Raw genomic sequence first — 25,938 nt, forward strand, 5'->3', positions numbered from 1 at the left:
TTGAATGGTTCTAATTTCTCTGAGATTATTGAAATTTTTTTTTTTTTTTTAAAGCATTCATCATCCTGCATGGTTGTTTCTTCCATGGTGCTTTTTTTCTCTCTGCTTTCTTTGCTGTTATTTACATCAGAAGCTTTCCTCAGGTGCCGGTGATCCTTGCCTGCTTGATTAAGAGTGCATGATCAGCTAAAGCAGTTTGAAAGCTCAGTATGCTCGGTGGAGCTTGTTGGTGTGGCCTGTACCAGAGGGCGGCTTGACTAGGCTGATTTATCGGGTATCAGTGTTTTAGGTCTTTGCTCTTGGGCTGGTCACTTTCAGCACAGAATTGGCCTGGTTGTTAGTATTCTGGAAGATCTCAATATTTAGTATATAACCACTTACTTAATGGCTCTTTTCCTGATATTTACTCTTTTCCCTCAATGCTGGTGTCCCCAGCCCAAAGCTTTACTCTTTCCAATGAATAAACCTCTAGTTTTCTTATGGAGCTCTTGGGAGGTGTGTGTGTTCAATGCTTAACTGTTTTCTCCAACCCTTTAAATCTCATTTTCACTCCTACTTACGCTGGTAGCTGCGCCATTGGTTCCTTGAACCTTTTGTGGGTATAGCAAGGCAGATTGCTTTTCTGCTTTCTGATTTAGGATTCATAGGCACTCTGGTGGCACAGTTGATAAAGCATTTGGCTGCTCACCTAAAGGTTGGTGGTTTGAACCCATCCGCTGCTCTGAGGAGAAAGATGAGACAGTCTGCTTCCATAAAGATTTACAGCCTTGGAAACCCTATGGGGCAGTTATACTTGGTCCTCCTTTTGAGTCTCTGTGAGTTCAGATTGACTCGATGGCAGTATGTTTGGTTTTTGGTTGGGTTTAGGATTCTGCTTCCTTGGATCTGCTAAATTAGTTACTGCTTGTCATCCTGCTTCTAGCTTCTAAGATTTTATTGTCGCTTCCTCTCCTGTTATTTGTCTTTGTAGATTTTTGCCTTAAAACTAATAAATCTTTACTTACATTTACTTTTTTTTTCTTTTTTTTTTTTTTATTAGGATTTGGGTGAAGATTTACAGAGTAAATTCACTTTTCATACAGCAGTTCACATATACTTTGTCTCATGACATTGACCAAAATTTACAATGCAGCAGCTCCCCTCCCACTTCCTCCCCATAGTTACCTCCTCCCAGTGTCCATCCCTTCATACTCTTCTGCACCCTGAGCTATCTCCCTGTGCATAAGCAGCCCTTCCTTCTCCCATGATTGTTCTCTCCAGGGCATGTGTCTACTTGAGGTAAATACTTACATTTACTTTTAAAACAGTTTTGAAAGGGATAAGAGGTCAGTGTGTACATTTAGTCTTTAACTGGAATGCCATCCTTGTGATTACTTCTTTGATTGCCTTTTATTTGCTCAACTGTAGACTTAGGTCAAAAACTCCAGCCAAGTTCACTGTGTGTCCTCAACCCCCTGTCAGTCAAAATCGAATGTATTTATTGAGCAGTGTTAAGTTAATATATGTCTTTCCTCTAGTTAATGGTTTACCTGCCCTTCCCCACTTGCCCTTGGTAACTATCAAAGAATATTTCTTTTTTTGTGAAACCCTTTTTTTGGCTTTTTATAATAGTGGTCTCATACATTCATTTGTCCTTTTGTGATTGACTAATTTCACTCAGTGTAGTGGCCTGTAAGTTCATCCATTGTATGAGATGGTTTGCAGATCCATCATTGTTCTTTAATGTTGCATAGTATTCCAGTTTGTTTAACTGTTCATCTATTGATGGGCATTTATATTGTTTCCTTTTTTTTTTTTTTTCTATTGTATCTAGTGCTGGGAAAAACATGAGTTTCTTTTTATATATGTGAAGTCATATAATTTGTCTTTTGTGATTGGTTTATTTCACACAGCATGATGTGTTCCATTCATACTGTAGCATGTAATGAAAACTTCATTTCTCCTACTGGCTGAGTAGTAATATTCCATTGTATATATGTACCACATTGTTTATCCATTCATCTGTTGGTGGGTGCCATTGTCTTTTTAATGTAGAATATCCTGCTTTTTCAGGAGCTTTGGTGGTGCAACAGTTAAGCACTCAGCTGCTAACCAAAAGGTCCATGGTGGGTTCACAAGAGAAAGACCTGGTGATCTGCTCCTGTCCAGATTACAGACTCTGCAGCTAACTCTGTGATGCAGTTTTGCTCTGTCACATGGGTCCCCTGAGTTGAAGTCAATAATAATTGTCCTACTTTTTGGATATGCCAGTTGATTTTGGATGAGACATTTAAGAATTACAGTGTGATCCAAATACTTATTTTCCTTGTATTCCACAAACATATATTGAACACCTATTTGTACCCAATACACTATTCCAGGTGTTGAAGATCAAATAGTACATGTTAAAATTTTCGTATTTCTAAAGAGATAAAAGGAGCTCTGGTAGCGTAGTGCCTAAGGCACTTGACTGCTAACCAGAAGGCTGGTGGTTCAAACCCACCAGCCACTCCTCGGAAGGAAGGTTGGGCAATCCACTTCCATAGTGAATACTGCCTCGGAAACCCAAGGAGGGGTCGCTATGAGTTGGGTCCGACTCAACGGCACATAACAACAACAACAACAACAACAAAGAGATAAAGGTTGGAGGTGTCTATTTTCCCTTTTTGTCTCTTAGACCTATTGCTATTTCTTTTTAAAATTGGTAACTGTAGAATCATAGTGTTCTTTTCGCTTTTATTATGAAATATTTTATACCTACAAAAAAGATATGTGTAATGTACATGTACCTTAAGAAGCATGATAATAAATCAACACCTGTGAGCTTACCACTCTGCAAATTTTGAAAGTTTTTTCCTGTCTCTCACATATCCTTGTTTTTAGACTGGTCAGTAAGGAGGAGCTGCTTTAGCTTTGAAAGCCTTGTTTCTCTTAAGTCTTCTCCATGTTTCATGGACTCTTTTGTGCTAAGTAATGATGGAGATGCCACCTGCTACTGGTCACTCAACACTGTCCCTTCCACAGTTGCTGTAGTCACCTGTGAATGGCTACATGACTAGCCTATAAATTTATTGGATGATTTATTGGATGAATTGTAAAGTAACAGGAATATTTTAGATACTGTGAACTAGTAAATTAGATGGCATTAAAACTAGCTGCCATTTCTTCCAGTAAGTTTCTCTTAGAGCTGTGCCTCCATGCCTGCTTTATATATCATGCATTAATAATGTTAATGGTGATGTACCAGTCACTGTGTTAAGCACTAGGGTGAACACAGCTAAACTGTGCAAAGGTATCATTTGTCAGAGAGCTTTCATTATAGATTGCTAATCTCCTGACGGTTTCCTTTTCTCCACTTTCTGAACTTGTTAGTGAAGTATGACTTGCATATGGAAATGTGCACAAATCATAACTGTACACCAGAAACCAAACCCATGGCCATCGAGTCAGTTCTGACAATAGGACAGAATGGAATTGCCCGATAGGTTTCCACGGCTGTAAATTTTTATGGAAGCAGATTGCCTCATCTTCCTCCTGTGGAGCAGCTGGTGGAGTCAGACCTCTCATCTTTTGGTTAGCAGCTCAGTGCTTTAACCTCATTGCTACCAGAGCTTCTTATAAACGTACAAGCTCAGTGAATTTCCACAAATGGAACACGTACATTTGGAACAAGCACATTTAATTAGTACCCAGATCATGAAACAGCATCACTCTTAAAGCTGTCTTCAAGGTATCCTTCTATTTACCTCCTACGTACTGTCATCTAATAGCATATTAGGTTTGCTTGGTTTTGATCTTTATATATAATTATAATCATGTAGTAAGTATTCTTTTTTTTTTGGGCTGAGTTCTTTTGTTTAACATTGTTTGTAAAATTCACCCATGTTTTTATGTTGTTATAGTTTGTTCACATAGCTGCTTAGTAGTCCATTGTGTGAATATACCACAATTTAGTTATCCATTCTAGTGTTGATGAACATTGGAATAGTTTCCAGTTTAGGGCTATAATGAGTGTTGCTTTGAACATCCTTATACGTCTTTTAGTGAACATACGTGTTCCTGTTGGATCTATAACTTGGAATGGAATTGCTGGGCCATAGAGGAGAGGTATATGTTCAGCTTCAGAAGATACTGCCAAGCAGTTTTTGAAAATGGGTATGCAAATCTTCACTCTCACCAGCAGTGCTTGAGAGTTTTAGTTATTACACGTCCTCAAAGAACATATGAGTTTCACCTTTTTCATTTCAGCCATCATCTGTGGTTTTAATTTGCATTTTCCTGATGACTGATGAAGTGGATCATCTTTGTAAGCTTGTTGGCTATTTGAGTCTTTTGTGAAGTATCTGTTTAAGTCTTTTACCAATTTTTCAATTGTTTGACTTCCTTTTCTTACTGATTTTTAGAAGTATTTTTTTTTAATATTTTGTATATAGGTCACTTGTCTGCAATTAAAAACAAAAATCTTTTCCCAATCTGTGGGTTATCAATTCATTCTCTTAATGTGGTGAACTTATTCTTGTCATTGGACACAAAAAGAGCTAATCCTAAAGGAAGAAATTGAAAGTCTACTTTTGAAGAACAGTAAGATGGACATCTGTAGGGACTTACTGATAAAAACATTAACTGTTGACATAAGAGTAGAGCCAGAAGAAACCAGTTACTATATCTAAAAAACTACTTCTCTTTTAGTATTGTATATTGAAGTTGGAATAGTACCTCTGTCAATAGATTTAATTCAGAAAATCCTGTCCTTGATAACACATGCTGATCTTGAAAATTGTACATATATATAATTTAACAAAAGTGTCACTGAATCAACTGTTTAATTCCCAAAATTATTAGCCTCTAAATAGTAGTATTATGACTTAAAATAACAATCAGACTTTATTCTTTTAGGAAGATTAAGTGGTGGGGAAGAGGAAGCAAAATAGTCAAAAATTGGTGTGATCTTAGCATGTATCAATGCCTGGTGAAATTTTGCACTGAAAGAAATAAATATTCAGATTTCTGATTGTCTACAAAGAAGAATGTTGTAGGCTGTGGCAGAAAAAAGGCAATGGAGCAAATGGAAAGCTTGAACAAAACATTTCACATTTGATTGTACTTCTGTAGGTTAGATATTTACATTAATAACATTTTAGATTTTTCATTGTGCACTATAGATTTGTTTCAGCAAAATTGTACAAATAAAACTAATTCAAATATATTACTAGATAGGTGTGTAATTAGTAAGAAAACAATTTTGCTTTAGATTAATTTAAACAGGTTGACTTCTTTTGTAATTTTATATTGTTGTTATTAGGTGTTGCTGCGTCATTTCTGACTCATAAAGACCCCGTGTACAATAGAACAACACTGCCTGGTCCTGCACCATCCTCACAATTGTACCTGTGTTTGAGCTCACAGTTGCAGCCACTGTGTCAGTCTGTGTTGAGGGTTTTCTTCTTTTTCACTGATTCTACTTTACCAAGAACGATGTTCTTTTCTGAGGACTTGTCCCTCCTGATAACATGTCCAGAGTATATGAGATGGAGTCTCACCATCTTTGCTTCTAAGGAGCATTCTGGCAGTACTTCCTCCAAGACAGATTTGTTTGTTCGTCTGGTAACCCATGGTATATTCGGTATTCTTTCTCAACACTATAATTTAAAGTCATCAGTTCTTCTGTCTTCCTTGTTCATTGTCCAGCTTTCACATGAGTATGGGGGGATTGAAAATACCATGGCTGGATCAAATACGCTTTTGTCCTTACAGTGACGCCTTTGCTTTTTAACACTTTAATTAGGTCTTTTGCAGTAGATTTGGCCGGTGGAATATGTCATTTGATTTCTTCATTACTGCTTTCTTGGGCGTTGATTGTGGAGCCAAGTAAAATTGAATCCTTGCCAATTTCAATATTTTATATTACTTACATAATTTGTTTTCCAGGTTAGGGTTTTAGGATATATGTATATATCAACCCCATTGCCATTGAGTCGATTGGGACTCATAGCAACCCTATAGGCCATAGTGGAACTGCCCCATAGGGTTTCCAAGGCTGTATGTAATCTTTACAGAAGCAGGCAGCCACATTTTTCTCCCAGCTGGTGGGTTTGTATTGCTGACCTATCAGGTAGCAGCTAAGTTCTTATCCAGTGTTCCATTATGGTTCCTTTATATGTGTATATATATGCCCTAAATATATATAGATAGTAATATGGACGTGTGTGTGTATTTATATGTGTATAAATATACATATATGTGTATAAAATTTTAATGGAAGCCAGAAATGCCAAATCCAGAATCTTGTCAGCTCTATTGAGAGTGTATAAATAGAAACAAATGGTTTTTTAAAATTTGTCTTGAAGTCTGAAAGAATCCTTGAATAGATGCCAGTTGTACTCCATGATCTGTTTTGACATTTTTTTCCAGAAAGAGTAGCTTAATATATTACTTTAAATGATGAATAATTTGGAACTTGTTTTTGCTTTTATGTTATTTTAGGGCTTTAACTATTTAGATTAAAACTATATGTAGATCTTTTAAAAAGTAGGAGGTCTCACACTCCTGGATCTCAAACTTACTATGCAGCCACAGTAGTCAAAACGGCCTGCTATCAGTACAATGACGGACACGTAGACCAGTGGAATAGAATTGAAAACCCAGAAGTAGATCCATTGACCTATGGTGAGCTAATTTTTGACAAAGGGCTCAAATCCATTACATGGGGAAGAGATGGTCTCTGTAACAAATGGTGCTGGCAAAACTGGATATCAATTTGCAGAAAAGTAAAACAAGATCCGTACCTCACAGCATACACAAAATCTAACTCCAGATGGATCAAAGACTGAAATGTGAGACCTAAAATTATAAAGTTCCTCAGGGAAAAAATAAGGGCAAATTTAGGGCCCTAATTTATGGCATAGATTGTCAAACATAACCCAAAATGCACAAACAGCAGAAGATAAGCTAGATGACTGGGAACGTCTAAAAATTGAATTTTTATGTGCTTCCAAAGACTTCTCCAAAAGAGTAAAAAGAGAACCTACAGATTGGGAAAAAATATTTGGCAACAACATACCTGACGGACTTATCTCTAAAATTTATAGAAAAGTCCAACCCTCAACAACAACAACAACAAAAACAATCCATTTAACAAATGGGCTGAAGAAATGAAGAGACACTTCACCAAATAAGATATTCAGGTGGCCAAAAAACACTTGAAGAAGTTTTCATGATCATTAGCCATTAGAGAGATGCAGATCAAAACAACGAGATACAATCTTGCCCCAGCACTAAAGCAAACTTGAGCAAGACAGAAAATAACAAATGCTGGATGTGGAGAGATTTTACCGTCCCACTGCTGGTGGGACAGTAAAAGAACACAAACACTGTGGAAAGCAGTATGGAAATTTCTTAAAAAGTTGAAATTGGAAATACCATTTGATCCAGCAATCCCATTACTAGGTATATGTCCTAAAGAAGTGAGAGCCAAGACAAGAACAGATACATGCACACCCATGTTCATCACAGCACTATTTACAATAGCAAAGAGATGGAAACAGCCTAGGTGCCCATCAACAGAAGAATGGATAACCAAACTATGGTACATACACACAACGGAATACTCTGCAACACTGAAGAATAATGTAGGATCTGCAAAACACCACATAACGTGAATGAACTTGTAGGACATTATGCTGAGTGAAATAAAGCAATCACAGGATGACAAAGGACAAATATAGTATTAGTTCATTATTGTAAAATGTCAAAGGTTTATATATGGAAGGAAAATTGCTTTTGTTGGTTACCAGAGTTGGGAGGGAAGGGGAAGGAACTCTGCAGAAGATAGATAGATAGATAGATAGATAGATAGATAGATATCAATATGTAGATCTTTTAAAAGCACAAAATGTGTTTACCACCCTCACATTTAAATTACAAAATAGATTTTATATATAAATTATTTAAAAATTGGCCACAATATTTTTTTGTTGTTGTTGGCAGTTCTTTATTTTTATTTATTTATTTATTTATTTAAATTGTGATTTGGGTGAAGATTTACAGAGCAAATTCACTTTCCATACAGCAGTTCACATACACTTTGTCTCATGACATTGACCACAATTTGCCATAATGCAATAGCTCCCCTCCCACTTCCTCTCAATAATTACCTCTTCTCTGTGTCCATCCTTCCATGCCCTCCTGCCCCCTGAGCTGTCTCCTGGTGCATAAGTAGCCCTTCTTTCTTCTGTGATTTTTCTCTCCAAGGAGTATATCTACCTCAGGTAAATGTTCAACTCATATGCCTCTCTTTTGCTTGGCTGGAAGCCACAGGTGTGGGTTCAATACCAGACCTGACAGACAGCTAGGGACCATAGTCTCAGTGGTTCCACAGGCTCTATCAGACCAGCAAAGCTGGTCCCCCCCCCCATTTTTTTCTCCAAATGATTTTGAGTTTTGTTCCACATTGTTCTCCCTCTCTATCCAGGATCTCCACATAGATCCCCTTACAAAGGGAATAAAGTGGTAGCCAGGCACCATCTAGTTCTTCTGATCTCATAGTCGTATAGGCTGCAGATTGGATGGTGTACTAGTCACTAGGACTCATTGTTTCCATGAATTTTGGTTTTCTTTATTCTTCTTTGCTCTGGATGAGGAGAGACCCATCATTGCATCTAGATGGCAGCTTGCAAGCTTTTAAGATCCCAGTCACTACTCGTAAAAATTGGCCACAATTTTTATGCTTTTTACTCTGTAATGAGGGAATAAGAGTTTGTTCTATCCTGTCAAAGTTAAGGGGAATAATCTAGATGCTTGGTACCATTTTATACTTGTCTTTGCTCAAGACTTTTAATTCCTTGTCCACGCAGATCTGGGAGCTATGAACCAAGTCTAAGTTTTCTTAATGGAACTAGTAATTGGAGAAGAGATGGTTACTGTGGATGTGTGTTAGTTATTAAGTAGTTTAGATGTTACGTGTTAAAAGATATTAAGTTCAAGGACATAGAATTGCTATTATCCATTTGAAAATGTTGACTGATTTTGTAAAGTTTTGATAAAAATTTTTATAAACTTGTGAAGCATGGAGGCTTACCATTAATCTGGAAGGTTCTTCACTGTGGGTTTTGCTGAAGCTATGTGCAGCATAGTGCCTAAGGCACTTGACTGCTAACCAGAAGGCTGGTGGTTCAAACCCACTAGCCACTCCTAGGAAGGTAGTTTGGGCAATCTACTTCCATAGTGATATCGCCTCGGAAACCCAAGGAGCAGTCATTATGAGTCGGGTTCGACTCGACAGCATATAACAACAACAACAACAACAACATGTGCAAGAAAACAATGGTGACCATTTGCTTGATGATGTCTTGTTAGAGCCACTAGTGGTGAAATACTTGAAGTCTGGGACATGGTTCTCAGGTGTTGGCAGATTGATGACAGTTTTCTGGTGCCACCCAAAATCTCAGTGCCATGACCATAGCTATGGTTGACTAACTTAGTGCCTCTGTGGATAAGAACGTTTCTTTTTGTGCCCAGGTGTCTTAGGAAGGTTGGAGATGAGTGACTTCCATCCTGCCTTCCCCTTTTTTTTTCTGGATCATATACCTTCCCTTGTTATTTAAAGTCTACGTGCAAAAGAGAAAGATAAAGGGAAAAAAAAAATCAAATTTGTAATCATACTTCCCAGTATTTAGCCTCATTTCTAAGAGATAACATAAAGATGAGTTAAGAGATTTTTTTTCCTTCCAAATCAAATTGTATTAATCAGTTGTATATATACGTGTTAACAGTGATAACCACAAAATTCTTTAAATACTGATGGCCTTTCTAAGGACATTTATTGTCGTACCAATCTTTCTGAAGTAATTTGTTATTGCATTACCTTTTCAAAGCATTATTCTGATTACTTTGCTTCTCCTTTGCTTTGCTGAATTTTGATTTTTAATTGTGTTTTCATTTTGGTATCAAGAGGGCTTGCATTATCTCTTCCTTCTGATTATAACACCTGTTGTTGGGGGATAGTCTGCATCCAGGGCATTTTTAAGTTATCTTTTGTTAAACTCTTGAAGTAGGAAAAATAATTAATGTTGTTTATCCTAGGCTCCATTGGGTCGCTGTGAGTTAAAATTGACTTGATGGCAGTGGGTTGGTTTCTTGGTTTTATGTATGTGTACATATATTAAAAAATGTTTGCAGATAGGATAATGCCAGAAACGCAAGCCAGATTCAGAAGAGGACGTAGAATGAATGAAGGATATCATTACTGGTGTCAGATGGATCTTGGCTGAAAGCAAAGAATACCAGACTATGCAAAGGCATTCGACTGTGTGGATCATAACAAATTATGTGTAACATTGTGAATAATAGGAAATCCAGAACACTTAATTGTCCTCATGAGGAACCTATACATAGACTGAGAAACAGCCATTCAGACAGAACAAGGGGATACTTCATGATTTAAAATCAGGAAAGGTATGTGTTAGGGTTGTATCATTTCACCATATTTATTCAATGTGTAGGCTGAGCAAATAATCAGAAAAGCTGGATTATGTGACAAATGCAGGATCCGAGTTGACCCTGTGATATGCAGATGGCACAATCTTGCTTGCTGACTGCAAAGAAGACTTGAAGCACTTTTTGATAAAGATCAGACCTGTACATAGCCTGCAGTATGGATTATTTACCTCCATTCACAAATTTGTGTTCTGTGTTAAGTTCTGGAGATACTGAACCAGTCAGGACCTATTCCTTCTCGTTACGGAACCATAGACATTGAGTCAGCAAGGGAATAATGATTTTGGAGTAGTAAAATTTTGGTTTTGTTTTAAATGCAGTTTACATCATAGGGGTTTGCTTTTATGAAGTTAGAAAATACTCTTAACCTTTTTTGGGCAAAATAGTTAACATACAATAAGATAGGTCTTTTGAAGTGTACAATTCATTGGTTTTTGAGTATATTCACAAGGTTGTGCAGTAATTCCAGAATATTTTCATCACTCCAAAAAGGAATGCCCTCCCCATTAGTTATCACACTCTGTCCTTCTTTTCCCTCAGCACCTGACAGCTAATAGTTTACTTTCTGTTTCTATAGATTTGCCTGTTCTGGACATTTCATGTAAATGCAGTATCATAAACTATGTGGTCTTTTATGACTAGCTTCTTTCATTTAGAATGCTTTCAAGGTTTATCCACGTAGCATGTCTCAGTACTTCATTCCTTTTTTCAGACAAATAATTCCTTTGTTCTATATGTTCCTAACATTATTCATAATAGCCAAAATGTCCATCAGTTGATAGTAATGGGTATATACATATGTCATTTTATTTACCCATTACTATCAACTGATGGACATTTTGGCTATTATGAATAATGCTGTAAACATTCATATGCAGGCTTATATAGCAGTCTTTCATGGATCATGTTATGATCCACACAGTCGAATGCCTTTGCATAGTCTGGTATTCTTTACTTTCAACCAAGATCCATCTGACACCAGCAGTGATATCCTTCATTCATTCTATGTCCTCTTCTGAATCCGGCTTGAGTTTCTGGCATTTTCCTATATGCCAACATAGTCTCTAATGACTAGTGATGGGTGGTCTGGTGGCATCGTACCACTAATCATCTGACTAGTAAGCCTGGTCTTATTTTTATAATTTTGAGTTTTGTTTCACATTTTTTCCCCACTCTATCCAGAACCTTCTAATGTGATCCTTTACAGAGAAGTTGGTAGTGGTAGTTAGTTATTCTGGTTTTAGGGAGGCTGAGGTTCGTGTGGTCCATAAGTCCTTTGGACTAATTGTTTCTTTGTCTTTTATTTTCTTCACTCTTCTTTGCTCTGGATGGAGAGAAACTAGTAGTTGCACCTTAGATGGCCACTCACAAGCTTTTAATATCCCAGTCGCTACTAACTGAAGTAGGATGTAGAACATTGTCTTTGCGAACTATGTTGTGCCAGTTGACCTCGATGTCTCCCAAGACTATGGTCCTAAGTCCCCAGGCCCAGCAACTCACTCCCTTAGGTTTTGGTTATGGCTAAGAAGTGTGCTCCCTGTATGCTCTACTGTATTCATGGATATATTTGAAGCATTATGCTTAACCTTTTTGATGGACTGCCAAACCTGTTTCACAAGAGGTTGCACCATTTTACATTTGCATAGCAGTCTCTCATTGTTTCAGTTTCTCCACATCTTCAACAACAATTACTGTTGTCTGTCATTTTGATTATAGTCATCTCGTGGGCATGAAGTATAATCTCAATGTGGTTTTTGATTTGCATTTCCCTAATGACTAGTGACTGGTGGTCTGGTGGCATAGTGCCTAAGACATTTGACTGCTAACAAGAAGGCTGGAGGTTCAAGCCACTCTTCAGAAGGAAGGTTGGGCAATCTACTTCCTTAGTGATACCACCTGGAAACCCAAGGAGGGGTCACTATGAGTTGGATCCAACGGCAGTGATTTTTTTTTTTTTTTTAAATGACTAGTGAAGAGCCCTTGTAGCACAGTAGTTCAGTGCTCAGCTGCCAACCAAAAAGGTCGGCAGGTTGAACCCCCCAGCTGCTCCACGAGACAGGAGACTTGGAGATCTGTTCCCATAAAAAATAGCCTACGAAACCTTATGAGGCAGTTTTGCCCTGTCACATGGCACTGCCATGAATCATAATTGATTTGATGACACACAACGACTGCTGATATTCAACATCTTTTTGTGGTCTTAGTGGATATTTGTATATCTTATTTGGAGAAATGTGTATCTAAATCTTTTACTGATTTGTTGAGTCACTCTTACTTTTAAGGTATATAAAATTTGTCAGAATTATTTAACCTATTTTAAGTGTCGTCCCTAATCGGTAGCAATTTCATAAAGATTTAAAATTCTTTGGTGATGTCAAAATAAAATAACTTTACAGTTATACTATATACACTAAAATAATGTACAGTCCCTAAACTCTTTGGTTGTATTTGAACAATAGAGTAAAATAGCATACTTGGTTGTTTACCTAAAGAAATGTGCTTGTTTACTTTTTGGTGATTATACTGTACCATTCAGTAGAGTTTAAAGAGTATTCAGAGGTGTAGTGGGTTGGTAATGAGAGGTTTAAGATTGCATTTTAAGATAAAAGTTTTAGAAATCAACTCTAAAATTAGAAGTGGTAAATAACATTTAAAGCTAGAGTTCAGACATTCATTCAGGATTTTCTGAGACTTGTTGATAACTTAAAAGAAGGGACTTAAAATTTGTGAGAATCTCCTTGGCTGTTTAAACAGGACCCAACCAAGGAAAAATATTATTAGTGGTGCAGATATTTGCAGCTTTATGAATTTGTTGGTTAGTTCAGTATTATTTTTCCCACACTGTTTGTGTTTGTATGAATTACAAGGTATATGTTGATACTTCCCCATATATATAAGGATTAATAGTTTTCTTTTTTCTTGTTGTTGTTTAATAGCTTTTTTTGTTTATTTTTTAATGCTTGTTTTCTCTCCCTCTTAGTATATAGAAAGAATCCAAGAATAACTTTGAAGTGCCTTTAGCTACTTCTATCTGGTACAGTTCAAACCTACTAGCCACTCCTCGGAGGGAAGGTTGGGGAATCTACTTCTGTAATGATACCGCCTCGGAAACCTAAGGGAGGGGTTGCTATGAGTTGGATCCAACTCAATATTTTTTTTTTTTTTTTTAAATCTGGTACCAGCATTTGGCTGCTCACTGAAAGGTCAGTGGTTTGAACCCATTAGCCACTCTGTGGGAGAAAGATGAGGCAGTCTGCTTCCATAAAGATTTACAGCCTTGGAAAACCTATAGGGCAGTTCTACTCTGTCCTAAAGGGTCGCAATGAGTTGGAATCGACTTGATGGTAGAGGTTTTTTGAATCTGGCAAATATTGTCCCTTACTTAGCCCTAATTCTAGGCCTGGCTCTGCTGCTGATCAGACACTGCTCATTTCTAAATTGAAGATCTTTTTTTAGTACTACTTAGGGGAGGATAGTGAAGAACCCTTCCTGTGGGGAAAGAACACTGGTAAGAATGTAAACCTGTAGTGGGATAAGTGTCTTTAATTCATTAAATTCAAGTTTACTTCTCTTTTAACTAGAACTTTATAAGTCTGTATTGGAGATTCTTCATACTATTATTTAGCTAAAATGTCATATATTTCTAATAATAATAGTCCCTACATACAGAGGAAGGAAGGAAGAAGGAAAAAAAAATTTTTTTTTTGTTTATTTTAGATTTGTGGTATTTTATAAGCCAGATCTAGAGGACAAAACATTAGTAGTAGCTATTTATAGGAAGGAGTCCCTAAGTGGTATAAGCAGTTGATGTGGATGCTAACCAAAAAGTTAGTGGTTCAAGTCTACTCAAAGGTGCCTTGGAAGAAAAATCCTGGCTATCTACTTCTGAAAAATTAGCTATTGAAATCCCTGTGGAGCGTAATTCTGCTCTGACACATGAGGGGTTGTAATGTGTCTGTTTTATTTTATGGCAACTGGTATGTGTAGGCGAATATTTTGAAAAAAAAAAATTGAAAGTGATCAAGGCCAAGATGAACCATGACCTCTTTGGTTGTGAGGTATCTAAGTAGGGAACATGGAAGACTTTTAGGGTTATTCTAGGGAGCCATGACATAGTCTGTTCAGAGTATAGAAAGGAACATGGGTAATCAAGAAAGTGGAAGTGAGGACACCATCTGAGTGTGGCAAAAGATAAAGCAACCTAAATTCTCACATGACTGGATTATTCCTCCTCAGTGATGGAGAGGTAGGTAGTTCTATATAACTAAACTCAGTACTTTATATAGCATGTGTTGTTGTTGTTATGTGCCATCGAGTCGGACCCGACTCATAGTGACCCCTCCATGGGTTCCCGAGGCAGTATCACTATGGAAGTAGATTGCCTAACCTTCCTTCCAAGGAGTGGCTGGTGGGTTTGAACTGCCAGCCTTCTGGTTAGCAGTCAGGTGCCTTAGGCACTATGCTACCAGAGCTCCCTATATAGCATGTAGATAACTACATATTTCTGTTTGGGGAAAAATGTGATTTAAATATTATTTGGAGGTAAGTTAAGCTGACTTGGATTTTTTTAAAAAAATTGTATGATGTAAGAGAATCCAGTCCCTAATAGCTTTTATTGCCTATCAGAGTCATGTAATCATCAGGCATCCCTCATCCCTGCCCTCATCCAATAACACAGTGTACTGAGAAAACAGAGGTCCCACCAGTTTTCAGACTTGCCTCTTAGAGTAGCCCTGCAACCACAGTCCTGTGACATCTAAGTTCTCAGGCTCCACTGACCCAGTTGGTAGAAGAAATTGGGTATCCTTCCACCTCTAGCCCCACAGTGGTGATGATACTTATTCTCTGTGAGAGAGCTTCAAGAGAGAGCCCTAGGGATGTGGTGGGGAAGCTTGCTCAGGACAAATTTACAAGAACAGAAAAGGAGAACCTTAAAAATACATTTTGGAATTAAGTAACCAATTTTATATAGCCTTGTAGGAGCTCTTGTGGCACAGTGGTTGTTAAGGCATTCTGCTGCCAAACAAAAGGTTGGCAATTTAAACCCACCAGCTGCTTCCCAGGAGAAAGATGAGGCAGTCTGGTTCCGTAGAGATTTACAGCCTTGGAAACCCTATGGGGCACATCTACTCTGTCCTATAGAATCACTATGATCAGAATCGACTTGATGGCAGTGGGTTTTGGTATAGGTGAATTCAATCTAGTTCCAGTGTGCATTATCTACTCTCTTGTATACTGTATGTACAATATATTGTATATGTATATTGTTGTTGTTATGTGCCATTAAGTCGGACCTGACTCATAGCGACCCCTCCTTGGGTTTCCGAGGCAGTATCACTACGGAAGTAGATTGCCCCATCTTCTTTCTGAGGAGTGTCTGGTGGGTTTGAACTGCCAGCCTTCTGGTTAGCAGTCAAGTGCCCTAGGAATTATGCTACCAGAGCTCCTATATATGTATATACACATTTTTTTTTTCCTGTTGGAAATATTATTAGTACATGAGTCTGAAGTGGGAGTTTTAATGAAGCAAAAACCTTCACCTGGAAATGGGTCTTTTTTTCCTCTCCAAAAAGAAAATGGGGGTTTCTGAGAAGGTTGGAATTTCTCTGCTGTTATCTTTTACTGTGGTGTGGGATGATCAAATTTCACATTTCCAGGTTGCTAGGAGACAGGCACCTATCTTTTAGATACTGGCATATAAGGCCTCTTTATTCTGTGGTCTTCTGTATTTCTTAGAATTGTCTTACTTCCTTTCTGAAACCTAAATTATGCAGAGGTAACACAGTTTTCTTTGACCAAGCTCAGGAGATATAAAATGGGTCAGAAACATCAAGCTATGTTTATATAAAGGACATTAATGGCAAAAGTAGATTAAGGCAACATTCTTGAAAAGTTTGTATTTACCTCTGTTCTTGCTGCTATTTTGTTACTTTCTGTGAGCTTCTTGGGGTACAGGATTATTTAGGTGCAAGGAGGCTTTGAACACGGTCTAGAGCTTCAGATAGTGTTAAAACCAGCATTTCAAGTAAACCATGGCCCCAGGAGCTCTAAATAATTCATTGACTTGATATGCCAGGAAAATTTGGTTTTACCCTAATTATGTCATCCAAACACCATTGTTTAAAATAAAAATTCATCTACAGATTACCATACAGTTTTTTTGTGAGTGCCTAAGTTTAAAATTAGATTACCAGCGTTCTCAAAAATGTGCCCAAGTGGTATATTGATGAGAATTTGGCACGAAAATGCATGAATTTGAAATTGAAGCTAGCTTTTTACATATAACAGTACACCATGAGACCTCTCTCTTTATGTCTTCATTTTCATTGTTAATGGTTGCTTACTAGTCCTTTATAAGAGGTACTGTAATTTTTTTAAGAAGCCTCCTTTGAAGGGGGGATCTATGTAGGAGACCCTGGATAGAGTGGGAGAACAATGTGGAACAAAATTCAAAATAAAAAAAAATAAAAGGGACCAGGTTTGCTGGTCTGGTAGAGCCTGGTAGAACTCCTGAGACCTTGGCCCCTCGCTGCACTGTTAATCAGAAAAGTTTTGTTGGTGTCTGGTATTGAATAACATAGGCATTGGAGATTGAGATGGTTGGTTAAAATTTAACAGGTCAGGTAGCTGTATGTTAGGGCACCTCTAGCTCCCTCTGTCGTTTTTTCTTTCTCAGTTCAAAATAGAGTTCTTTGAAGTATTAAGATTTAGGATGTATCTTTGGAAGCGGATCACCGGGTCTGTCTTTGTAGCTCATCTTAGTCTGCAGACTGTTGAAATCTGTTCAGCACCATAGGTGCTGATTTTATTAGGGAAAATCAGCCAGTGAAAACCTGTGGATCGTAAAAGTTGGACCTGAGAAGCGGTCATGGGCATGGCACAGGACTGTGTAGCATTTTGTTCTGTAGCACACCGGCTCGCCATGAGTCAGGCTCACTTGACCAGCTAACAACAACATTTTACAGGTGGCTTAGTTGACACTGCATCATGACACTAGTGAAATTGACCAGACCCCCAAAGCAGGCACATCAGTGAATATTCTGTTATTATTTTACTTACTCTCTATCTTACATAACTCATCTTGTCAATGAATTTAGTCTATTGACACAATGGGAAATTAAATAGAATATCTTCTGCCTTTTGCCTTGGTGTGCAGGATGCATCAACAGCAGCTCTACTGGAGCCATGTGTGAAAATTCAGACAGGGTTCCTGCTCTTGCCATGTGTTCTCAAACTGGCACAGTCTGATCTAGAAATACGGCATCAATGTGTGCTGCCAGTGTTTCTTTCAGTACAAGAAAGATATAGGCTCCATCACATTGGACTAAGTGACCTTCCTTGAATGGATTATCCAAGACATCTACCCAACAAAAGAAACTGTGCTAACTCTTTGTACATAAAATTAAAAATCTTCAATTTAAAGAAAAAAGTTTACTCACATGTCTTTTGTGAAGATAACTTGCGTAGACTATCCAGCCTATACATGGCAAGAAGACATGCTTTCAGTGTGTTGTTTGAAATAACTGAAGATTTGCCCAGCAAGAAAGTTTCTGAGATAGTGAAAAGGGAGATGCATTGGCAGAAGTTACAAGTAGAATTAGTTAGAATTTTATGTCTTCATAAATGCTCAGTTATTTGAGATTTAATGTCTATGCCTAAATTGAATGTAGTGGTAAACCTTGACTTTCTTATGCTTGTCTTTGTCTTGGCAGGTTATTTTCCTAATTTTAAAAATTATGTAAATGATAAATGGTTATTACAGAAAATAAGGACAGATGTATATAAACAACAAAGAAGAGCTTCTTTATAATCCCATCACCTAGAGATAAATCTTGTTAATTTCAGATATCATGTCTTTTTGTGTCATATATCTGTCTTTTTCAAAACAAAAATAAACATGTCGTTTGTACTATTTGCTAACTAGCTTTTTACATATAAGAGTACCCCATGAGACCTATCTCTCTATGTCTTCATTTTCATTGTTAATGGTTCTAGTCCTTTATAACAGGTACTGTAATTTTTTTAAGAAGGCTCCTTTGAAGGGGGATCTATGTCGGAGATCCTGGATAGAGTGGGAGAACAATGTGGAACAAAATTCAAAATCATAAAAAAAAAGTAAAAGGGACCAGGTTTGCTGGTCTGGTGGAACCCCTGAGACTATGGCCCCCAGCTGCCCTTCAGGTCTGGAATTGAACCCACTCCTGTGGCATCCAGCCAAACAAAGATAGGCATATGAGCTGAACATTTACATTAGGTAGATATATTCCTTGGAGACATCATGGGAGAATAGAAGGGCTATAATATGCACAGGGAGACAGCTCAGGAGGCAGGAGTTCATGGGAGGGAAGGACTCTAAAAGGACACAGGGAGGAGGTAACTATGGGGAGGAAGTGGGGGGGGCTGTTGCATTGTGGGAAATTGCAGTCAGTGTTGTGAGACAAAGTGTATGTGAGCTGCTTTTGGAAGATGAATTTACTCTAAACTTTCACCCAAATCACAATTAAAGTTAAAAAAACAACACAAAAACCTCCTTTGATTAGAATTTAGGTTTCTTATTTTTGCTACAATAGCATTTATACCTATTTTTCCCCCTTTGTCTATTTCCTTAGGATAAATTCCTAGTAGCAGAATACTCTGCTAAAGGGTTTTGCCACATTTTTAAAGTGTTTGAAACACATTGCCAAATAGCTTCCTACTTGCACTAAACGGAAATTTTTATTTAGTTACAGAATGAGGAAGAGCCTGGAGAACCTGAACAGGCTGGAAGTGATGCTCCACCACCTTATAGCAGCATCTCTGCAGAGAGTGCAGGTAAGTAATGGGGAGAAATGATTACTAAGCTCCTTATATGCTCTGTCCGTAGACTTTTTAAATACAGGTTTTTTGATGTTTGCCTTTGCTTTAACTTTCCTTGAGAAGTTTTCAGCCTTATTTTTACTTTGTAGATTGAGATGGAAAAACTCATGGTACTGTTCTTAGAAACAGATGAAACCCCATTTCAGCAGTTTAAAAAAAAAAAAATTAATAGAGCTCAATTTAATCCCAATGGATTCTTTTTTTTTTAAAATGTGGTAAATATATAGGCAGCAAAACATTTGCCATTTCAACAATCATCACATGTACAGTTTAAGCCTGAAAAATCAAACCTGTTGCTAGTAAGTTGATTCTTTCAGTGACCCTGCAGGACAGAGTCAAATTACCCACAGGGTTTCCAGGGCTGTCATCTTTGTGGAAGCCAACTGACACATCTTTCTCCCACTGAGGGGTGGTTTCTAACAGCCAACCTTTTGGTTAGCAGCTGAGTGTTTAAGCACTACACTGCCAGGATTCCTTTATGTACCAAACTAAACCCATTGCTACCAAGTCGATTCCATCTCATAGCAACTCTGTAGGACAGAGTAGGACTGCCCCATAGGGTTTCCAAGGCTGTAAGTCTTTGCAGAAGCAGAGTGCCTCATCTTTTTATTTTAGAGCAACTATTGGGTTTGAACTGCTGACCTTTTGGTTAGCAGCTGAATGCCTTAACTACTGCACCACCCGAGCTCCTTCATTTATGTGATAAATAAGTAAAATTAAAAAGTGATGATAACTATGTTCATCATGTTGTTCAACCATCACCATTAACTATTCCCAAGTTTTCCATCATCTTTAATATAAGTTTATTGTACCCTAAGCCAGTGGGCTCTTTTTTCTTTTATATATGTATATAATTTTATTTATCTTGTTGTTGAGAATGTACACAGCAAAACATCCACCAATTCCATAGTATCTTCATGTACCACCTAATGACATTGATTACAGTTTTCAAGTTGTATACCCATTCTCACCTTCCTTTTCTGAGTTGTTCCTCCCCCATTAACATTAATTCACCGCCCCCTAAAGTTCCTATCTAATCTTTTGAGTTACTCTTGTCAGTTTATCCCATATAGGTAGTTCTTAAAAGAGCATAATGCTCAAGGCAGCCATTTTTTAGTAGTTAAGGTAAACTATGGTTTGGTTTTAAAAAGACATCAGGGAATATTTTTGGTCTAAGGTTTAAAGATGAGCTCAGAGCGTTTCAGGTATTTATCCAACCTTCATGGCTACAGAAAGTCTGGAGTCAGTGGGAATTTGAAATTCTGTTTTGCATTTTTCCTCTTTTGATCAGGATTCTTCTATGGAATCTGAACAAAATATTCAGTAATAGTAGCTGGGAACCATCCAGTTCTGGTCTCATGGCAAAGGAGATAGTTCACGGAAGCAGTTAGCTGCACATTCCATCACAACTGGTCAGCTTTCAGGAATTGTAGCAGAACTCTGTCAGGAACTCTAGTTACCCGAAATCCTTAACTACATTTGTTTCTTCTCCCTCTATTCCTCCTACACATACACCTGAAAACCAAAGAGGTGTTCAGGTATAAGAGGGAAAACTACAGGTTAGTAAATAATGGTCCAGTGTAACTTAAGCAATGAGGAATAGTCTGAACAAGTTAGGAGACTTCTGGTTCTTGCTTTCATCAAGAATTTACTAGTGTAAGATACATCAATCATACTACAGTCTAGGCCACAGGCACTAGAGTCACAAAGAACAAAATACCTAATGAGGAAACAAGAAAAGGAACAAAAGGCAAGAGATCATATTTGAATTCTACTTCCTTTATAGTAAGAGTCCACTGGCTGGCTTTGATAAAATCCAGTACCTTTTCTTGATGAAACCCTAAATAGAATAGTAGGGAAATTGCTCAATATGATCTAATTTTCTCAGCACCTTTCCTGAAGTGACTCTTCTTTCCCCATCAAATAGACTTAGCACCCTTGTCAAAAATCTGTTGACCAGAGATAATGTGAGTTTACTTTTGGACCCTCAATTCTATTCCATTGTGTCTATTGTTATACCATTGCCAGGCAGTTTTAATTACTGTGGCTGTATAAAAGGAGCTCTGGTGGTGTAGTGTGTAAGACATTTATTTGGCTGCTAAACAGAAGGTAAGTGATTCAAACCCAGCAGTTGCTATGTGGGAGTTAAATGAGACACACTACTTCCATAAATATTCACAGCCTTGGAAAACCAATAGGGCTTACTATGAGTTCAAATTGACTTAATGGCAGTGGGTTAGGTTTTTTGGATGGGTGCATAAAGCCAAAAACCAAGCCCACTGCCACTGAGTCAATTCCAACTCACAACAATCCCCATAGGGTTTCCAAGGCTGTAAATCTTTACAGAAGCGGACTACCTCATCTTTCTTCCACAGAGCAGCAGCTAGGTTTGAACTGCTGACCTTTTTGGTTAGCAGCCTAATGACTTAAGTGCCACCAGAACCCCTGGCTGTATAGTATGTTTTAAAATCAGGAAGTATGAGTCCTCCTACTTTGTTTTCCTCTTTCAGCATTGCTTTAGCTATTCAGGGCCTCTTAGCATTCCATATAAAGCAGAGGATTGATTTTTCTATTTCCATAGTGAAAGCTATTGGAATTTTGATTGACACTGCATTGAATCTATAGAGCACTTTGGGCAGTATTGACATGTTAACAAGATTAAGTCTTCCAATCCATGAACATGAAACATCTTTCCAGTTATTTATGTTATATCTTTAATCTCTTTTCAGCAGTCTTTTATAGTTTTCATAAGTCCTTCACATCCCTGATTGGCTCTGTCCCAGTGTGTTTTATTTTCTTAGATGCTATTATAAATGGAATTGTTTCCTTGATTCTCTTTCAGGTTTTTTCATTGCTGGTGTTTGAAAGCCACCTGCTTTTTGTTTGTTAACCTCGTACCCTGCAAGTTTGCTAAATTCCTCTATTAGCCCTATAAGTTTTCTTGTGGACTCTGGGATTTTGTATATATATGATCATATCAACTATGAATAGAAATAATTTTATTTATTTTTTTCTTTTATTTCTTTTCCTTGTCTTATCACTCTGGGTAGGACTTCTGATATGTACTGAATAGAATTGGTGAGAGCAGGCACCAGTTTCTTGTTCCTGTTTTCAAAGGGAATGTGCTCAGTCTTTTTCTCCATTAAGTATAATGTTGGCTATTGACTTTTAACATATGTCCTGGATCATATTGAGCAATTTCCCTTCTATTCCAGTCTTCTTTAGGGTTTCATCAAGAAAAGGTACTGGATTTTATCAAAGCCAGCCAGTGGACTCTTACTATAAAGGAAGTAGAATTCAAATACGATCTCTTGCCTTTTGTTCCTTTTCTTGTTTCCTCATTAGGTATTTTGTTCTTTGTGACTCTAGTGCCTGTGGCCTAGACTGTAGTATGATTGATGTATCTTACACTAGTAAATTCTTGATGAAAGCAAGAACCAGAAGTCTCCTAACTTGTTCAGACTATTCCTCATTGCTTAAGTTACACTGGACCATTATTTACTAACCTGTAGTTTTCCCTCTTATACCTGAACACCTCTTTGGTTTTCAGGTATATATGTAGGAGGGGTGGAGGGAGAAGAAACAAATGTAGTTAAGGATTTTTGGTAACTAGAGCTCCTGACAGAGTTCTACTGTAATTCCTGAAAGTTGACCAGTTGTGATGGAACCTCTTTCATATTCTCTAAAACAGAGGTATGACAAAGTGGTCCATACATGGCCACCACTGGACCCAATTAATATGCAAGTTGAAGACTACATTCATTCCTGTTGGGCCCAAACATGCACTTTAGGCAGCTGTTTTCAGTTGATATGAAGTTAAATCTATCGGTAATCTCTGTGGTCCTGGGACTGCCATTATAATTAGGTGGAATACAGGCCACACAGATCCCCAGCTCCACTGGCTTCAACTTCTGAATGCTGCCTCTTTGTCTTAGTGAATATTCTTTTATTTGTAAGCATCTGGAGCTAACTGTTAACCTGAGGTTTTGGTAGAATTCTGAGGGGTCTTACGAAGTCACATGAAGAGTAGAATATCAAGACTTGGGGAAAAATCAGAATATCAAGCTTATTCACTCCTTTCTGCCCCGACTGTACATACAGTGTTGCATCAGATGTGCCCAATGAGAACTGATTAGTAAGAAAGGATCCATGTTTCATTAATGATAAAAGTCCTTCACACTTAGCTACTCAGAATTGTTGGAAGCTAAGTTTTTCCTAAAAAATCTCAGTTTCTACTTTCTTTTATTTATTTATTTTTTGTTGTTGGTTTTGAGACTATCACAGCAGAATATACATCAATTCAACAATTTCTACATGTACAATTCAGTGATACTGATTATGTTCTTCCAGTTTCTACATTCTTTAATTTAATGGTAAAATTTTTTTAACCATTTTAGATGGAAATCTTTCTCAAGCATATCTCAAAGTACTTTTCTGCCTTGTTCTCTTTATCTCATATTATTTGTTTAAATTTTTCTGTATGACTTGGGAATTATAATCAAACATCACTGGTAGGTATTCTGTTCTATAGTACAGTGATACCTTTATTCACTGAGGTTTGTAGAACTTTTTGATTCAAGAATAACCACAAAATAAACTGTGGTCAGTGACATGAGACAAAGTATGTGTGAACTGCTGTATAGAAAGTGAATTTGCTCTGTAAATCTTCACCCAAATCACAATTAAAAAAAAAAAAAAGAATAACCACAAAAAAATCCCAAACTCACCGTCATCAAATTGATTCTGACTCATAGAGACTCCCTTTGGGTTTCTGAGGTAGTAAATCTTTATGGAAGTAGATTGCCCCATTTTCCTTCCACAAAGCAGGTGGTGAGTTTGAACTACCAACTTTCTGGTTAGCAGTCAAGTGCCTTAGGCACCACTCCACCAGAGCTCCTTTTTGATTCAAGAATAGGTCCCCTGTATTCTTCCCTTGCTGTCAAATGGAGTCTCATTGCTGTTAGCATGAGGTAGCCTTACAGTAGCCCCTTTACGCCTTTTCCTTTGTTTCTGTTAATCTACTGTGGGGACTGAACAGCAAACAAAAAGCTTTTTAAGAGTAAGCATAAAGTAAAAGTAAGCCCTTTCTGGAGTAAAGGACTGAAGAACTTTCTGTTGAATAAGATCTTTGGGTTTTGTGGCATTTGTTTTGACTACTCAGAAATCTGTAGGGGAAAAAAAACTAATTTACTTCCTGGGTCTTTACTGATTTTTTTGAGTTCCAAGTAAGTGAAGTTTTATGGAAATATCTTTTTAGAGTTTATGGATTACTCAAGAACATTAATTTTTTGCAGGGAGGGGTTTTTGTGATAAGTGTATGTGTAATAAAGCACTTGACATTTCATCATTCATCACATGTAGAGTTTAGTGACATTAATTATATTCATTATGTTCAATCACTGTTACTGGTTTCCAGATTATACCATCACCCTTAACAGAAGCTAAGTGTTCTTTAAGCATTAAGGAGTTTTTTTTTCTTTTTTCTTTTTTTACTTCTTTTTTTAAAGACACTTTTAAAATGACCTTTTCTCACTTCTTGGTTAAATTAATATTGTTTATCTTTTTAGGTAACTGTTGACTGAGAAAAATTACTGGTCATTTATGAGAAAAATTATTACAATGGCACATACATATGTTGGACAAAGCATAGATTTTTCTTTTATATGTTCATTTTGCTTATAGTTATGTTATTTTGTGGTGTATAGGTTTGAACAGTTTAACAAATATGGAATCTTCTTTTTGAATGGTACTAAATAAGCTTAAAAGCTCAAACTTAAAAAGATTGTAATATTAAAACTTTTCATTGAAACGTAAGATTATGTAAAGTGTCTATATTAAGGAAGCTCTGGTGGTGTAGTACCTAAGGCATTTGACTGCTAACCAGAAGGCTGATGGTTCAAACCCACTAGCCACTTCTCGGAAGGAAGATTGGGCAATTTACTTCTGTAGTGATACCGCCTCAGAAACCAAGGAGCTATAAGTTGGATCTGACTTGACGGCAGTGAGTTGAGAGTTTTTGGTCTATATTAATGGAGCCCATTAAAAAAAAATCTTTAAAAATAGGGAAATAAAAATGTTTATGGATTTCCCTTAATTTTAAAATAGTAGGTATCTGTGGTGAGTGTATTAAGTGCTGTCAACTAGTGAATAGAGGAGCACAGCACAGTACCCTGCTTGCATAGATAACATATAAACAAAACAAAGAAAATTAAAATTGGGGAAAATTGAGGAAAATACAGAGAAAACCCTACAACGATTTCGAAACACAATACAAGGACAAAATGACAAAATAAATGAAAAATTAGAAGTGAAACAAAATCCATACACAGAAATTCAGAAGATCAATACTAAATTTTCAGAAATACATAAGACATTGAATGGGTAAAGGAGCAGAACTGAATCAACAGAAGACAGAATTTGGGAGATTGAAGGCAAATACCTGAATGCTTCTTGGGAAAGGGATCAGTCAGAAAAAAGATTAAAAAAAAAAATGAAGAAAGCCTAAAGTTCATGTGGAATATCATCAAAAGGAATAACCTACGTGTAATTGGAATTTTAGAACAGGAAGAGACAAATAAAACCACAGAGAAAATTGTCAAAGATTTGTTG

At 37.2% G+C, this 25,938-nt stretch overlaps 1 protein-coding gene across 1 annotated transcript in view; it reads left to right on the plus strand.

Moving 5' to 3' along the window:
• NDFIP1 (Nedd4 family interacting protein 1) overlaps window positions 1-25,938 on the plus strand; it is an 87,272-nt gene that overhangs the window by 30,838 nt on the left and 30,496 nt on the right. The window contains exon 2 of the mRNA XM_007939063.2: window positions 19,197-19,284. Coding sequence (XP_007937254.1) covers window positions 19,197-19,284 — 88 coding nt within the window. The remainder of the gene's footprint in view (window positions 1-19,196; window positions 19,285-25,938) is intronic.

Source organism: Orycteropus afer, unplaced genomic scaffold (genome assembly GCF_000298275.1).
Source record: "Orycteropus afer afer isolate SDZICR_OR568_19922 unplaced genomic scaffold, OryAfe1.0 scaffold00056, whole genome shotgun sequence".
Classification (NCBI taxonomy): Eukaryota; Metazoa; Chordata; class Mammalia; order Tubulidentata; family Orycteropodidae; genus Orycteropus; species Orycteropus afer.